At 32.7% G+C, this 18,187-nt stretch overlaps 1 protein-coding gene across 4 annotated transcripts in view; it reads right to left on the bottom strand.

Moving 5' to 3' along the window:
- Positions 1 to 18,187, bottom strand: part of LOC140441373 (glycerol kinase 5) — a 261,311-nt gene that overhangs the window by 159,164 nt on the left and 83,960 nt on the right. For 3 of the 4 annotated variants that reach the window (XM_072532059.1, XM_072532060.1, XM_072532061.1), the window contains 3 exons: positions 18,047 to 18,136; positions 8,394 to 8,705; positions 8,101 to 8,332 (listed from right to left, as the gene is read on the bottom strand). In XM_072532059.1, the coding sequence (XP_072388160.1) occupies positions 8,101 to 8,332; positions 8,394 to 8,705; positions 18,047 to 18,136 (634 nt within the window). The remainder of the gene's footprint in view (positions 1 to 8,100; positions 8,333 to 8,393; positions 8,706 to 18,046; positions 18,137 to 18,187) is intronic. The other variant, XM_072532062.1, reaches the window with a different exon arrangement.

Raw genomic sequence — 18,187 nt, 5'->3', positions numbered from 1 at the left:
ATTTTAAAAAAATTTGAAGCTACTATGGAAAAAAATAAAGGTTACCATATTCTTTCTGAAGTAGTCAGTGTTCTAGCTGGAAATATTTCGGAAACAATTAATTTAGAACCAAATGTTTTGGTTAGTTTGAAAAATGCTCCCGTTACATCAGTTGATGTTGAACGAAGTTTTTCCATATATAAATATATGTACTCAGACAGAAGCCACAAGTTTTTGTTAGAAAATTTTGAACACCACTTGGTCATTTATTGTTACCATAATTCTAAATAAGTTTATTCATACTTAAAAATGATGTAGTTACTTAAAATAAATGTAAATCTTAATGAATAGTAGGAAATATTTAGTTATGTACACTTTTTTTTTTAAATAAAATGGTTACTATTTTACGATTTTTTTATTTATTTGTATGCATATTTTGTAAAATATTTGCATATTTTCGGGTAAACACGTGCATATTTATGCGCATATTTTCTACATTTTTATTTGCATATTTGCCGAAGTCTAGTTATTAGTATACAAATCTGATTCGAAATATCGTCGAATAGTAATAGACTGTATATAAAAATTAAATTTTTGATGAAATGTAAATGATAAGCCATTACTTAAGGGGTCAAAAGAAGGAGGCTTCACGAAGATTAAAGTACTAATGAGACCATTGCAATCGGACGTACCCTGGGTAATGATTAACTAATTAATCGGCTAATTATTCAATCACCCGTTCAATATGATTTTGTCAAATCGAACCTTTTAGGACAACCTATTCTAATTATGTTTATAAAAATTGAGGGCATATCTAGAGATAAAGAAACTTTACTTCACTAAAACTTATAAGATAAATGCGTCTAACACAAATGTGACGTATTTCTAGTGCAGATAAAACCATGTGATAAATAGGAAACTGCTATTTTTGCCGGCAAAGAAGCAAAGAAAAACTCAAAGTGAGAGAGGAAAAACCAGTCAGCTGAGGGAACCTTTCAACGATGTTGAGCTTGGATCCACCATCTACATATATAACGAACAATAATGCGACACAAATTTAATTAAGAAATTTCGACCAAAAACACTACAATAGCTTCTCTGGATGATGAACAGCTGTATTCAAACTATGCAGATACACAAAATGTGGAGACAATCTATAGTTGTTGCCTTGCTTAAACCTGGCAAAAACTCCAACGACCACAAAAGCTACCTTCCAATATCTTTATTTTGTCAGCTTTTCAAAATCCTTCTGCAAATGTTCCTTGATATGATTTCACCGATAATAAAAAAAACTCAAATTTGGATCAAAAACACAACAATGGCTGATATCCAAAGTCTGTAGACAAGAAAAGCAAAGCGAAAGTTATTGCCTTACTTAAACCTGGCAAAAACTCCAACGACCACAAAAGCTATCGGCCAATATATCTATTTATTTTGTCATCTATAAAAAATACTTCTGCACGTAATCCTTAATATAATTTTACTGTCAATAGAAGAAAAACTCAAATTAAAAGACAAAAATGGCTTTAGACAGAGAAGATCATGTACGTTACAAATACTAAATCTTACCCAATACAGCGAAGACAAGTGCGAAAGATATCAGGTATCAATCTAAATGCCACTTACGACACCTTAAATTAGAGGATATTTCTTCAAAAACTATATCTCCTTAGATAATAAACTTACTTGTATTATCCGCGTCTGCCTACACAGCAGAAGATTTTTTTATTTAATTCAATGGTAAGAATAGCAGATGGAGAACGCAGAAGAACGGTCTCGCTTGGGGTAGCGTAACAGCATTTATAAAAATTCATACCAGTAGATACTAGGATTTTTATTATGTAGACGATACATCTATTGACGATATTGGGGTAGCGTAATGGCACCTACGCTGTATAATATTTACAAAAATTCATACCAGTAGATAGTTCGGCTTTTATTATGTAGACGATACATCTATTGATGCACAACCAAAAAGTTGTGTTGCTGAAGTGAAGAAAAATCTAAATGATACCTTAAACACAATAAAAATATACTATAAATTAATTTTTAGCCAATTCCTAAAACTCAGGTGTTCTACTTCAAATTCTCCTTAACAACGACGCTATCACAAAACTGAACATCCTATAGTGAGATACAATCATGCAATAATGTAAATACCTTGAAGATAGTTTGTATCGCACGTTGTCATTCATAGAACATTGTTTAAAACTAAAAGGCAAACTGAGTACCAGAAATAATATTCTTCGCATGCTTGTCAGTTGAAAATGGGAGCATATCCTTTCACCCTTAAGATGTACGCGCTTGCACTCTATTCTTCTGCTGCTGAATATACCTCGCCAGTCTGGGTGACAACGACACATCCTTGATACGTAGATTAAACTATAAATAGGTCAGCCAAATTCAGCGGATATTAAGACTCCAAAGCAATGCATAAGCTCTACCCTATCGTAGCTTTCAATCCAACCAATATCTGAAAAAAACTAGCTAGAGAACGAAGGAAACAAAGTCTAGATTCCCAAGGTCCACTCCACGAATACCAGCCTATTTTAAGATGACTAAAATCAAGGAAAAACTCATGCCAAAGGTACAAGATTCATCACACCTCCTTAGTTGTCTTATACTAGAGAAAGCTTGCACAGAACGCGATTTACTGCACGCAATTGACTTTGTCATTCAAACGCTCTTTTCTGAAGGAACAATGTTTAATTATTTGAACTGAACATATAAAGTACAGTCAGTAAGCTATTGCTTATAATCATTGCAAATTTGATACAAACTTAACTTATACTGATTACTTATTACCCCTAAATAGGAGATAAATCATTCAGAAGTATGTAGTATTGGTTATTAATACGTATTCTTGTTAGATCAATTAAGCATTCTTTCTTTTTTGAGCGCTACTACCGATTTAACACAAAAATATCTATTTTAGCACTTAACCATATTTATTTTGAGATAACCTTCCATCCAGATATCATATGGAGTTCACAAATAAGACCAGAAATAAAATAATAAAAAAGCTATATACAAGATATCGTAGAACAATGGATAAAATAAACGCAATTCTTATTAATCGGATTCTTACATAAAGCATATAAAACATACTCACGTTAACAAAATATATTACGAAATATCCGCATATGAAAAAAAACATCTAATTCGGCAATGAAATAATAAAATTATGTTAAACAGAAAAAAAATAACATTTTTAAAAATACAGAGACAATAAAATTTTCTAAGCAAGTGAACATTCCATTAAATAATAAATCCAAGGTCTTTTGTATCTATACACCTTTTTTTAAAGAAGCACGTAGCTACTAAAAAAACATGAGAGCAGGTAGTTAGAACTATGCATATCAGTTACACACCGTAATGCGTAACAACAATAAGGAGCTTAGATGAACCGTTCAGCGTATATTATACGAATATATATATACGCTGATATAAACCGTCGCAGAGTTGCCAAACTATCATAGCCTCCTTAAACCGATAAACGTATGGTTAGAATATATATTGAAAAAGATCTGAACGACCCCTATAATATATACACGTGAACTACACGATATACATTTATGATACAGGGGTACTTATGAGCTCCACAAAATTTTTAAAAATTATGAAGCTCTGTATGTTAACGAATCGACAGAACCAATATTAGGGAATTGTCAAGTGAGCTCCGTATATCGGTGTCCACTTGACCACGGAGCTCACTTAAACCTGATTTTTAACATGGGCGGAGTCCACTTTATGCCGTAGATATATATATATATATATATATATATATATATATATATATATATATATATATATATATATATATATTGAACTGTATTTATAAATCTAATTTATTGACTTTATTTATTATAAAATGTTCTAAACTTTATAACACTTCATACCCGCCAGAGGCCTGCGTAGCTGACTCGTATTCGAGGGCGGCGGATAAGACATCAACCAGCGTCTTGTGACGAGCTAATCGCAGTGTTCTCTGCATTTCATGATCACGAAGACCGTCAATAAATGTTTGAACGGCCAACTTTTCCATCATGTCTTCGGGAGCTGTTGGATAAGCATATCGTACTAATCTGGCAATATCTACCTCATATTCTTGAAGAGCCTTATCTCTCTTTTGTCTTCGATTTTTAAGCTGCGACTGATATACATGCTCCAAATGTTCGTGGCCATATCGCATATTTAACCTCTTCTTAAGTTGTTCGAAAGCATCAGTCTCCTCTACCGCTATGGTCTAAGGCACATCTAAGGCATCTCCTCGAAGAGCGATAGTCAGGTTTACAGCTTTTTCTTTATCAGACCATCCATTCGCTCTTGCAGCTGATTTGTTCCATGACGATTTTCCGTCGAAACTTGTGACTTTAACATGAACAGAACCTCCACTGTCTTGAAATTTCGGCCGTGTTTCCAACTTACAGTTCGTCTCGTCTTCTTTTGACTCTACTGTAATTGGATTGTTTCAACATATCGGCAGCAACTTGGTTATTTAACGAAGATATTCTACCGTCGAGGGCAGACATCTCAGAAGTGACTTTAGAGATGTTAGCAGAAACTTTGCTTTCCAGAGAAGAAATCTCGTTAGAAACTTTGTTTTCTACAGAAGCGATGTCGCCGGAAACTTTCGAAATATCGCCAGAAACTTTGTTCTCCAATGATGCGATGTCGCCGGAAACTTTGTTTTCTAAAGAAGCAATGTCGCCGGAAACTTTGTTCTCTAATGATGCGATGTCACCAGAAACTTTCGAAATCGACGAGATGACAGCAGCATGTTTGTCTTCAAATATATAAGTTTCCGGGTCCAAACTCTCTTTCTCCAAAGCGATCTTTAGTCGTTGGACTAAATCAGCCTTTTTTTCCGGTAGAAGCTAATTCTCTGTCCTCGAGATGTCTTCTTAAATTCGTAACTGTGAGCTCATAAGTCGTAGTCATTTTCTCAATTTATTTAAAATATCCCACTTCTGACACCAATGAACTGTATTTATAAATCTAATTTATTGACTTTATTTATTATAAAATGTTCTACACTTTATAACACTTCATGAGTTTATTTACATACATTTATTTATTTAATCTACATAGAAAACACTTAAATATTAATTTATTTACACTTTAAAATTAGATATTTTATTTAAAATATTCACACCGGTTACAATTTAAATAGCCGAGCGAACAATTTATTAATCGGCACTTGTTTTCGACTGTCCTTTTAAATCTCAAATCGTCCATTTTATACCTGAATTGTTAATCTAGAAATTTCTCCTCGTCTCGAAACTTCCAATAGCAGGTATAAGCGGGGAACCGGTATGACTAACATATATATACATATATAAATATATATATATATATATATATATATATATTATATATATATATATTATATATATATATATATATATATATATATATATATATATATATATATATATTATATAAATATATACAGTAGTTTTAAAAATATAGTATAGTATAGTTTTTGAGGTTTAACACAAGTTTTTTGTATATTTTCGCTAATTCGTTTTAAGTTTGTGCTTGTAATTAGCATTATCGGTATACTGACTAATGTTTTTTTAATTACTAGCTTAAAATTCTACAGAAAAGATTAAAATAATCTGATTGAAGGGATTTCCCATAATCCGAGAAAATTATGAGATGATTATTAAGCCGTTAAAGTACTATTAAATTGAATCTTAATGACAAATTTGCCACATATTTTGACTATATAAACACTGTATTGACCCTAACACATTTATTCGCTCTTGGATTTTTGATAAAACGGTCAAAATGTCATCCCAGACCAAACAAACTAAATTATCGGACGAAAAGCGTTTTGAAATTATTTTTCACCATAAAAACGACAAATCTATTCGCGAAATATTCGCTACAGTAAACTGTAATAAATCTACAGTAATTAGAGTCATTAAGAAGTATGCTGAACAAGGAAAAATCGACGACAGACCGCGTAGTGGCCTTAAATCCACCCAATTGACGAAGCGGTGGTCTGAATCTACAGGTGTAAGCGTGTACACTTCCACTGTTAGAAAAAGACTTTGTTTGAATGTTTTTTTTCTTTTGCCAAAATACAGGAATCTTCGAAATTAAACTTATGTTTCAAAGTTAATGTATGTTCTGTAAGTGCACATGCATTTATTTTATCGGTTTTACGATGTGAGATCACCCTACTGTGAAAATTAAATTCCAGGTTTAAAAATTAAAAGTTACCCGTATGGGCCTCTTGGTTTTTTGAAAAAAAAAAAAATAAAATATTAAGAACACCTAATTACATTTTAATCTTATTGTTTTTTCTTTCTGTTCTCTATATATCAGAGTTAAAACACACCATCAACAGATGTCATAGAATTTACAAAGTTTTCCTATCCTTACCAAAATGTTAGAATGTATTTTGTCCATTATTTTATGTTTGTGTTATTAATGTTGAGGGTCAAAGCTTATTATACATAATCTCAACGACTAGTAAGTTGCACTGACGAATTGCGATATTTTGTAAATATTTACATATTCTTTTTATCTATATTACTATATATATAATAACGGATTTATTACGGCTGTCGCCGCTTCTCCGCCCCCAATTTCCATCTTTTTCTGTCATATGCAGTTGCCTCTTCTAAGTCTCTTGCCGCCATTGCTTCATCAATATCGTTGCGCCAACTTCTCCGTGGTCGTCCTCTCTTTCTTCTTTCAGGAGGGATCCATTCCAGTACTCTCCTAGGCCATCTGTACTCTGGCATTCTTTTAACATGTCCGAACCAGATTAATTGCTTTCTTTCTATGTCATCATTGATATTTCTCTCCATTTTCATTTCGTTTCTTATTTGTTCGTTTCTAACTCTCTCCAGTTTCGATCTACCGCAGCTTCGTCTCAGATAATCCATTTCTGTCGTCATAAGTTTGTTTCTATTAGCTTTGGTGATGTCCCATACTTCCGAACCGTAAAGTGTAATACTTTGAACTATACTACCGTAAATATGTTTTTTGGTTTCTCGTCGAATTGTTTTTTGCCAGAGAAGAGAGTTTAAGGCACGGGTCGCTGCTCTGCCCTTGTTTATTCTTTCCCTGATTTCATCTGCGCTATTTCCCTTCTTGTTGAAAATGACCCCCAAATATTTGCAGGATTGCACGCCTTTGATTTTGTCGTCTTCCAAGACTAGGTCACATATTTCATCTGTTCCCACTGAGAGATATTCACATTTTGTCATATTCATGTTTAGACCTGCCACCTCATATTCTTCTTGCAGTTTTCTTACCATATAGCTAAGATCGTAGCTGTCCTCGGCAATTACTACCTGGTCATCCGCAAAGAAAAGTGTATATAGCTTGTTTTCTTCCACCGTTATTCCCATGTTTCTACATTTTTTTACCCATTTCACTAAGGATCTGTCCAAATAGATTTTAAATAAGGTGGGTGACAGACAGCAGCCTTGTCGTAGTCCTTTTGTTGTTTGAAAAGGAGAGGTGATTTCTTGTCCCATTTTAATTCTCGCAAAGTTTTGTTCGTAATATTTTTGAGTGGCGTTAATAAGAATTGGGTTTATTTTCAAGTTACCCATTTCTATCCATAGTTGGGAGATCGGTACACTGTCATATGCTTTTTCCAAATCTATTAAAGCTATATGAGTTTCTCTATTTCTCTGCACTCGTTTTTCCATTGCAATTTTTAATGTGAAGATATTATCCATAGTGGAGCGTCCGGCCCTAAATCCCGCTTGTTCTTCGGGTTGTTTGTCTTTGATATCATTTTCTATCAGGTATCTATATTACTGCGCCTTGAAAAATGAATAAAACAATTTCGAAAGCTAGACAAAAAATCAAAAGAGTGTTTCTTTAACATCCCGGCCAACCTTCTGACTGCAGCCCTAATAAACTGGTTGTTTGTTTATATCGACAGTCACTTATATCCAGTAATTCATATATATATATATATATATATATATATATATATATATATATATATATATATATATATATATATATTGGAATTTCCTGGCTAGAGTTATACTGGTGCAGATTTATTTTGGTAGCTCACTCTGATTTTTTTTTAATATTTGACACGATTTGTAATTTGTCTCTAGATAAATAGAAAGATTAACTTACCACAATGTAGCAACCATTGTACCACAGAACCCGCATCTGTACAAGGTACTTCAGAAATGTAGACTAATTCTTTCCCCAACTGATAACCAACCAAAGGATACATTCCTGTCAAGCTAGGGTGAATTCTTTTAGAAGTATTAATATCCAAAAATGCTCCTGTTCCCATAGTTAACTTCAAATCATCTTTCGTAAAACTACCAGAACCCAATACCGACGATTGTTGATCTGCCATCTATGCCCAAAATATAATGAATTAAGAGGTATGCCAATCCAACTTTCTATGACTTACTTACCACACACTTAATTCTAATGGGCACACCAAGTATACTTTCATCGGTTTCTCCAAAATCATAATCATTTGCTACAACTTTGGGCAAAAAGTGTGTAGGAATACCAAGCGATTTAGCAACAATACCCCAATCCAATGTAAAAGGGTCATAGAAACCTGTTGAACTTGCATTAGTGACATCGGTAACATAGGATAGACCTCCAGTAAGTTTATATATTAACCAAGTATCCACTGTTCCAAACATCAAATTTTTGTTTCTTAAAGCTTGTTGTACTGGTTTTAGATTTTTCAAAACCCATAAAAGTCGGCCAGTGACCTATAACATTTTAACATATAGAAATAAGTAAAGTATTTAACACTTGGTGGACCAGTGGTATAAGAGAGTTAAGTTACTAAGCGTAGAAAATGTTAGTTCGCATCATGCCTGAGAATTATTATTAAAAAACATGTAGATGTTCGGATATAATAAGTGACTTTTTGTAAGGATAATAAAGGCGACTCTATTTAGTTACTCATATCAGATGGAATACGATTTCTACTGAACGTAAAAATAAATATGAAGAAATAAATATTGAGGAATAAGAGGTAAAGGAAGGAACTAATCAAAAAAATAATAGGACAAAACAGAATACCACAAGAATGGAGATTAAGCACCCTAATACCTCTCTTCAAAAATCCTAACAACCAAAGTGATAACAAATAAACTAAATGAAATTATAACACTAGCAGAATAACAGAGAATTGGATGGATATTGCTCAAGACATAGACGAATGGAGGCCTGGTGTCAAGTGGGCTAAAACCCACGAAGGGTTGTAACGCCCCGGAAGTAAGCAAGAAGAAGAAAGTTTTAGGTCGGAAAGATCATGCACCGACGCTATATTTATAATGAGGCAAGTGCAAGAGAAATCATTAGAATACAACAAACCGGCATATCTATGTTTCGTGGACCGCTAGAAGAGGCATTTGACAGAGTCAAATTAATTGACGTTATCCACTTATTGTAAACAACAGAGATACGTCTATAAATAATCAAAACGATCGAAAATATCTACTTATACAACGCAATACAAGAAGAAAAACTGTCAGGGGGAAATTCCCTGGGTCCTCTATTGTTCAACCCGATTATTGATGAAATAATAAAAAAAGTAAGAACTAAAAAAGAATACCAAATGGGGGAAAAACAACTTAAAATAATAATGTTATGCAGACGACGCAACACTGTCTCAAAGTAAAGATGATTTACAACATATGCTGCACCAATTTAATATAATCGCCAGGAAATTTAACATGTTAATTTCCCCAAAAAAGTCAAAATACACGGCTATAACAACAAATTTACTAAGATTTAAATTGGAGCTGGAAGGTCAGAAAGAAATGAAAGCCAAAATTTTCAAAACAGCCATCGGATCAATAATGACATATTAGAAACAGTAGAGATGAAAACTCTTATAGAAAAATTTATGGTAAGACACTATGGAAGTACATATACACACACCCAAACTTTAACAGCAAGCATGTATGTTTATTTGTTTCTAGAAACTGTAGTTACGCTCTGGAGCATAACTACAATATATATACATATATATATATATATATATATATATATATATATATATATATATATATATATATATATATATATATATATATAGGATCAGGTGAGGTAAAATGGGATACTTAACGTTTGAGGCTGTATAACACCGAAACTATATATTGAAGGCTACTCATATTTTGGAAAAGTGAAAACTCATTATTTTTGTATAAAAAGCACAAAAAAGATTTTTTTTATAAATGTATAAAAAAAGTTATATGCAAAAATTTGACCCCAATACAATTTCCCATTTTACCTCCACTGTGTGGGTAAAACGGGATACACCGTGGGGGTAAAATGGGATAGGATTTTTCTATGTTATTTTGATTAATTTTCTCTTTTTTTAAGTTTAATTTTTTTTATTATTATGCAAAATACAACAACTTAAACTCAAAAATTCAAAAGGAAAGAAAAAGAGCAATTAACTAAATAAGAAATAACGATAGGTTAAACCCAAAACCCAATATTAATAGGAATAATAATACAGAACATTTTGCTTAAATATTATTAGGAATAATAATGCCGAACATTTTTCTCAACTTAATCATATCTGCAATATTCGCAAATAAATACATCATCATTGCTGTCACCTCCTGCACAAGTCCATGTCCCCATTTTTTACAATTACAGCATTGTATCCAGCCTTCTCCTTTTTTGTCTAAAGAATATCTATTGTTGCACTAGAAGCATTCCTCATCTGCACTACTGTCACTGTTTTTAACCTTCTTGGAAGTATTTTATTTTTTTACGGTTTTCTGCTTTAGTGACTTAATCTTGGTCTTTGAGTTAACATTTTTAACAGTAACTTTTGGTTTTCTGGTAGCTAGAGATGTCTCCAATTCTTCTTCATAAGGGGTACTTGTTAATATGACAGCTTTACCTTTATTTTTACTCTGTTGCTTAATTTGTTTTTGCGGTGCTTTTGGATAGGGAACAACTTGTTCCGGAGAAAGTAGACCTAAACCAGTGCTTGTTGAGGGCATGTCCATAAGCAAATCTTTAGAAGATTCATTATTTTGTCTTTCTGGAGTAACTTGTTCTTCGACAGGCTGGTCATTTTTGGATTGATTTTTTTCGGGGCTGGATATGTTTTCTTCAATATTTGGCTCATGATCTGTAGCAAAGCTGCAGCGTACATCTTTTCGGTAAAAACAGTACGATTGAGTGGGAAAATTCCTGTTTTTTGGAAACCATTAATGGCATTTAATGGAGTAGATGCTCGTAGGTAAGCTTTTCCAAATAGGTGAGGCATCTCTGAGATAGTTACACATCGCCCTGGATGATGTTTCTATTTCTTGCGTATAAAATGTAGTTAACGGATACATTAAGGAAACATCCAATGGCTGCATCCTATGGCTCGTATGAGGAGGCAGGCAAATTATTGTCACTCCATTTTCACACGTGCTTTATCAATAACAGCAATATTTTGTGTATGGGTTTTATGGCCATCCAAGATTAAGAGAGATGGGTTTTCTTCTGATGATTGAGTGTGATGTAGAAAATGGTCAAACCATTGTTCAAACAAGTTAAGCTGCATCCAACCAGATTTATTAATAACGACTAAGGTTCCTGGCGGTGCACCCTCTGAGAACTGCGGATTCATACGAACTCTGGGAATTATGATCATAGGAGGAACAAATATTCCACTGGCACTCATGCAGATTACAGCAGTAGAAAGCTCCCCTCGTTCCGCAGATTTTAGGGTGCCGACCTGTTTTCTATCCTTGACAGCAATCTCTTTTGATGGACGACCTTGAACTGTTGTAATCCCGGTTTCGTCAACGTTAAAAATACGGGAGGGTGGAAAGTTCATTTTTTCTTGAGGAGGCTCCAAAATGTCAAAAAATGATGAAACTGCTTCCTTGTTAAAACCTCGAGCACGTGCAACTGATGTTGCTTCAGGCAAACGGAACGAAAGTTTATTCCGTTTCAAAAAAGCGCGAAGCCATTCCCACCCAGCCAGTTTTTGTTGAAATGATGTTTGATGTTGTTTTTCTATGCCATCTGATATGCCAAGCTATGGATGGAACAAGTTGTAAGACCGAACATCATAGTTTCCATATTCTTTGCATATGTTACCAATTGCTGCTCCAACTCTAGAGGAAATGTAGGCAGTCGGCTCCCAAGTAATTTAGAATGACCTGTTGCGGATTTATTTCTTCCTTTGAACCTTCTTTCCAATGTTGGTTTTGGAACTCCATATTTTTTGGATGCTTTTAGAAATCCACAAGTTCCTTTTTCTAATGCTTTCAGAGCGCTGGCCATAGATTTTACAGACCATTTTTGACGCCCAGTCTTTCGCTGGTAATTTCTAGGCATCTAAAACAAAAACAATTCTTCTAAGTTTATTCTTTTATTACCCTAAATAGACTTGAATATTTTTTGCTTTTAAAAGTCTTTTAACTATAGAATTTTCACATAAGGGGTAAAACGGGATATCCCATTTTACCCCACCCGGTTATTTCCCGTTTTACCCCACATGCTGTTTAAAAAAAAACTTACCTTGTATGCTCAATATGAGTTGGTTCACTCAAAAAACTTATTCACATTATGCGCAGGGCACTACAGATCATCTGAGTTCAAAAATTATTTCAAAAACTTGTTTAAAACAAAAGTTACAGCTTAAAACGTGGGACCCGAAAATTACATCAGGCACCTGTCAAAAACCATATTTTGGTCTGAGCACGAGGTCGGGTGTTTGAACCACGGCGCGTTAGAACTACAAGCCAAGGCGCATTAGACGAATGTTTTTTCACCGCGGCTGGCGTCATTGGCAGGCCGCTAGAGGCAGTATCCCGTTTTACCCAAGTATACCATTTTACCTCACCTTCCCATATATATATATATATATATATATATATATATATATATATATATATATATATATATTGTTGTAGTTTGGACTTGGTCGACAATATTTAAAATAATATCAGAATATGATTTAATTTTATCGACCAATAAACTCAACAAAATATGAATAGAATAAGTTGTCTTGTTAAAAACCCAGTAAATAAAATGAGTAATGGTTTTTGTTGAAAATTCCAAAAGGCAGAGAGATTATGGGTAAATTCTTTGAATGCAGAAGTAGAAATCTTTGTATACAAAAACTGAACATTCAAGACAATAGATTATACAGAAGCGTTTAGGTAGATAAACCATATCGATTTTTAGATGCTTTTATTTGATAAGGATGTATACGAAAACGGAGATTTGTTTATGAAAATTGGAAATTCCTAATGATATAATTTGTGACGTTCAAAAAAGTTGTCTAATAACTAAGTTGAAATGTGATTGGTTGAAAATACTGGCGGAGTGTAAATGATGCTAGGTGATGCTTGGTGAAAAGTGAAAGAGTGGGACCTGAGAGACGCCGAGGAAGTTCTGGCTGGCATGAAAGCGCCATTGTGTTCTGAAGAGTGGAACGAGAGGGCTGAAAGTTAAGAAGCCATAGTCTGCAGTAACAAGAAAAAAAGTTTACTTGTGAATGATAATAATAATTGTGTATATTGTTTCAAAGTGTCTGTCGAACGTGCCGCAAGAAGTGCATAATAGTTCACAGGGAAGTTACACCTGAAAAATTATAAACCGGTGTAGCATAGATGTGTAACGCCAATTGAGAGAGTGAAAGTCCTTTCAATTAGTAAGGAAGTGTGTCCTATGGTATAGGATTATCCAGGTGTTGTAGATACTATAGGGACGTTAGTGTGGATGTGAGAGACTTTCAAATAGCTCAGGAGAACGGGGCTTTTTGCACAGCATTCAAGAATACAGCAGCACGCCGGCAGAACATAATCAAGGAGCCACTAGAAAGAGTGTGTGAATTGAAAAAGGTCAGTCTGATTTAAAATAGAACAAGGATTTTCAACCACATTCATAACGGTTACACAATCAATCTAAATTTTGTCATTTTATTCAGTTTGTGTTCATAACAGATATACAATTAATTTCTGAGATCTTCTTCTTTTCTGTACGAATCAAAATTAATATTGATAATTGGTGTATAAACAGTAAAGAATTTTAGATTTAATCATATGGAGTAGAGCATAGGGTATATGTTTATGTTTTAATTAAAATTTGTATTTGATTTGGTAATTTAATAATGATACGATAATTTATTATCATAAACTTATTGAATTTCATTTATCTTCCCATTTGTTCACTTTCTTCTCAAAGGACACATCATAGATATTATTTGGAACCTACGTAGATTAATTAGAGATAAAAAATTGTAAAATGTGCCACTTCATTTTCTGTAATTATTTCTTCCTTCTTTTGTATTTTCAAATGTTTAATTATATTCCATAAGTTTTTAGATACATTTTTGGTTTTTAAAATATGATTTCTGAAATAATCTCTTTTGGCGCTTTTTAACAATTTATTGAGCTGATGTCTGTAATTAAGAGTTAGTTTTTTTGTATATTATTGAAGTAACTCTTCTACATTTGTAGAAAGAGAACGGTAAATACAAGTGAATAAGCATCAGTTGTGAGTTGCGAGAGTATACAATATTCTTTTTTATAAACCCTGCTACTCCATCATTTTTATTAAAATTGCAATCTGTATGCACAAAATTATAATCTTTGTTATCAGAATATTTAACATCACAAAGTTTAAATGTTTCTGTCAGTACGATGAGATCAAAATCCATATTTAATTGGTGCAATACTACATTAAATTCGTCAAAAATTTTTGTTGACTCCTGATATTTTGGTGAATAATTTTTAGATTAGATTCATTAGTTAGTAGTTTAACAAAATTATTTAATCGCAATATATTATCTAACTGATGTGTATCAAAGGGTTCAAATTCTACATCTCGTATAAACTGATCCATGATATACGTTCTACAAACCTTGTAACCGTTTCAAAATTTAAAAGAAAATCATTATAAATTTCGATTATTCTTTTTAAATAAAACTACTAACCCCATCTATCTGTCAAGTACCTGTAGCCGACTTTAGGATTCTTCTGTAATTCCCAAATATATCCGGTAGATGAGCCTATTCATCACCTTGTCACTCACGCCCAGAATCAGGCGCCATGATAGCGTCTCGCTCTTTTCTCTTAAGAACGTCCAACCGTTAAGACGTATTTCCGAAGTGGGTCTCATTTAGAGGTGAGCTAAGAAATCCTTTTCTTGTCCATATTTTAGATAGATATTTATTTTTAGACCCTTATTGATGAAGCTATAATGCTGATATATTTCTAATACATTGTCGCAAGATAATATTGGTATGGAGTTATTCCAGATCATGGCCCAGTAGCATGGCGAGGGCCAGGCAGGAGAAGATACTCGTGGCTCCAAAATCTGAGGAAGTGGTTCGGGCTCACATCAGTCGAACTATTCAGAAGCGCCGCAAATAAGATCAGAATTGCCATGTTAATAGCCAACGTTCGCAACGGACAGGGCACTTGAAGAAGAAGAAGATGGCCCAGTAGCGGTATCTTTTTATGGAATACCTAACTCCTCTTATCTAGGATGATGGTGGATTGATATAGGATGTAGCCGAATCAATGGTTTATTTGGTTGACTGATTAAATAAGAAAAGAAACAGCAGATTCAGGTTGTACCAATTTTTATTATACCTACTTTCAAGACAACGGGAAATAATTATGAACTCAAAAAATGAAAATATAGTGAAGTGTTTTAATTTTATTTAAAGGTTTAATTTCTCTATTATTCCTAGTTGATAAATAACTATATTATTTTCAATGTAAACAAATTTCGAAATTTGGGGTTAATATATATATATATATATATATATATATATATATATATATATATATATATATATATATATATATATATATATATTCATTTTCTTTATAACTAATTCTTAATTTAATACGATACAAAGCTTTTTTGTTTATGGTAATTTAAACATGAAATGGTATTTTGGTATCCTTTTGGGATGACATAACTTTTAATGTTTTCTTTTTGTTCATTACTAAGAAATAATAAAGTATAGTTTTCTTGTAAACCTTCGATAAATCTTAATTTTTTTTGCTCGTCCCCTTCGGGGATAAACCAGGGGTGGCGTCCAATAATAAATTATAATTTCATATTATCTAATTGTGCTTTGATTTAAGTTACGATATAGTTTCTAGATGTTTAAAGAAACCCCGCCCAACACTCTTCGACAACGAGCGATTCTGGCATTGCATATATCATTGTAGCACCCAGTGTTACAACCTTTATATATATAACAACAAATATAACCAAGTCACACTTATATAATTTTACAAAAAAAAAACAAATGAGAACAAATCAAAACACAAAATTATACGAAAAATTTATTCTTTTTTTTTCTATTTATTATTTATTCGATACAGAGTTATGCTGTGTTTTATATGTTGATTTATTTTTATCCATACCAACGGATCTTTTGATTGATCTTCATCACTTATGTTTCTCTAGTATAACGAGGGGTCCCGGGGTCACTACTTGCCGATGTTATATCTATTGTAAGAGCTTCTTCTTGTTCTTTCAGTTCATACGGCTGTATACAATTTTTTGTTTGTAATGAGTTTATGATTTTTTATAAATATATGTTTACGTCTTGTTTTGCCTAGCTAGTAAAAGTTGCTTGCGAAGAATTTTCGTTTCTTCCTGTTGTTTGGTGAGATCTTGAGATATATTTATGTGCGAGCCTTTTAGATTTCTTAAGTTTTTCAGAACTTTTAATTTTATGAGAAAAGATATAAATTCTATTTTAATCGGACTATTTAATTGTTTCCCTAGCGTGTAAATGTTGTTTATTTCAGTTTGTTTAATATTTAATTTTAATAGTCTTTTTAGTTCATCAATAATATCTTGTATATTTAGCTCTTGATTTTCCCTAACCATTCCATAAATTATTATGTTGTTACGTCTATTATTATTTTCAATTATTTCTACCATTTTTTTTAACTCCAGATTTTATTTTTCTAAATGTTTTATTTTATATTCAGTTTATGCAACCTTTAGTGATAATTGTGTTTCTAAAGCTTTACTTAAATTGTTTAATTCACTATTTTCTTTTTCTTAGTTTTATCAATAATTATTTAAGGCTTCAATCTGTTCTATTTTCTAGTGTATGGTCGTCTTTAGAGGATAAAAAATGTACAAAGGCAATTCTTATTAGAATGATAGTTTTTTTAACAGCAATCATAAATGAACGCTAATTAAGAATGAGTGATTGGTTCTTTCGATAAATCTGATTTGATTTTTATGGTTATTTGCATTACTTGTGCATGCTTTGAAGACGAAATAATTTAACAGTATTTTCTTTTATTATATATGTAAAAGTGACACTTGCAATTCACTTACGAAAAGTTTTAGTGTAGATCTTCTCTTTTTTCCACCAATAACAACACATTATAAACAGAGTTGCCAATATGCGATAACATACCAAAAAACGACCCCACACACACACACGCGCGCGCACACACACTCTCGCGCACACACACGCACACACACACACATACACACACACCTACACACACACACACACACACACACACACACACACACACACACACACACACACACACGACTCACACACACGCACCCACGCACGCACACACACAGCTTTATATAAATTATTATTATTATTATACTGAAATGTAAACTGAAAAAGTAAATATATTTTTAAAAACTAAGGTAAGGAGTATAGGTATAACTCGCCACAAGATAAAAAAAAGTATAACGGAAAGGCAACCATAAATAAATGTTCCTGGCTCGTTGGTGATCATCAGTACGGTACAGCCAAGTTATAATAGGAAAGAATTAACTTGTGAAAGGATCACTACAGAAGCATTGCAACCAATTTATGGCAATGATGTCAGAATATTCTATGATCTCAGATCTAAAACTAACAAAAACTACCTGAGAAAAGGAACGTCAAAACGTTTGGAAGGTAATAAAAAGGTTTAGCGGGTAAATATGAGGTACAAACTAAGGTTTGTACTATATGTACGAAAAAAAAAAAAAATATTGGGAAATTTGGGAAAATTTAGAATAAAAAAGATGTAGTACTTTAGAAATATAATGAGCTGAAACAATATAACATGAAACAATTACTTACATGATTATTTCTAATTCGAAACTTACTAGCCATTCCATATTTCTTATTGCATGTTCCTAAATATATTAAAAATGCTGCCCATCTTAAACTCTAAAATGAAATCATTTAGTTATATAATAAAAACAAAATTTACTTAACGCA

Source organism: Diabrotica undecimpunctata, chromosome 5 (genome assembly GCF_040954645.1).
Source record: "Diabrotica undecimpunctata isolate CICGRU chromosome 5, icDiaUnde3, whole genome shotgun sequence".
NCBI lineage: Eukaryota > Metazoa > Arthropoda > Insecta > Coleoptera > Chrysomelidae > Diabrotica > Diabrotica undecimpunctata.
The sequence above is the reverse complement of the archived record's forward strand: the minus strand, read 5'-3'. Positions and strand labels throughout refer to the sequence as shown.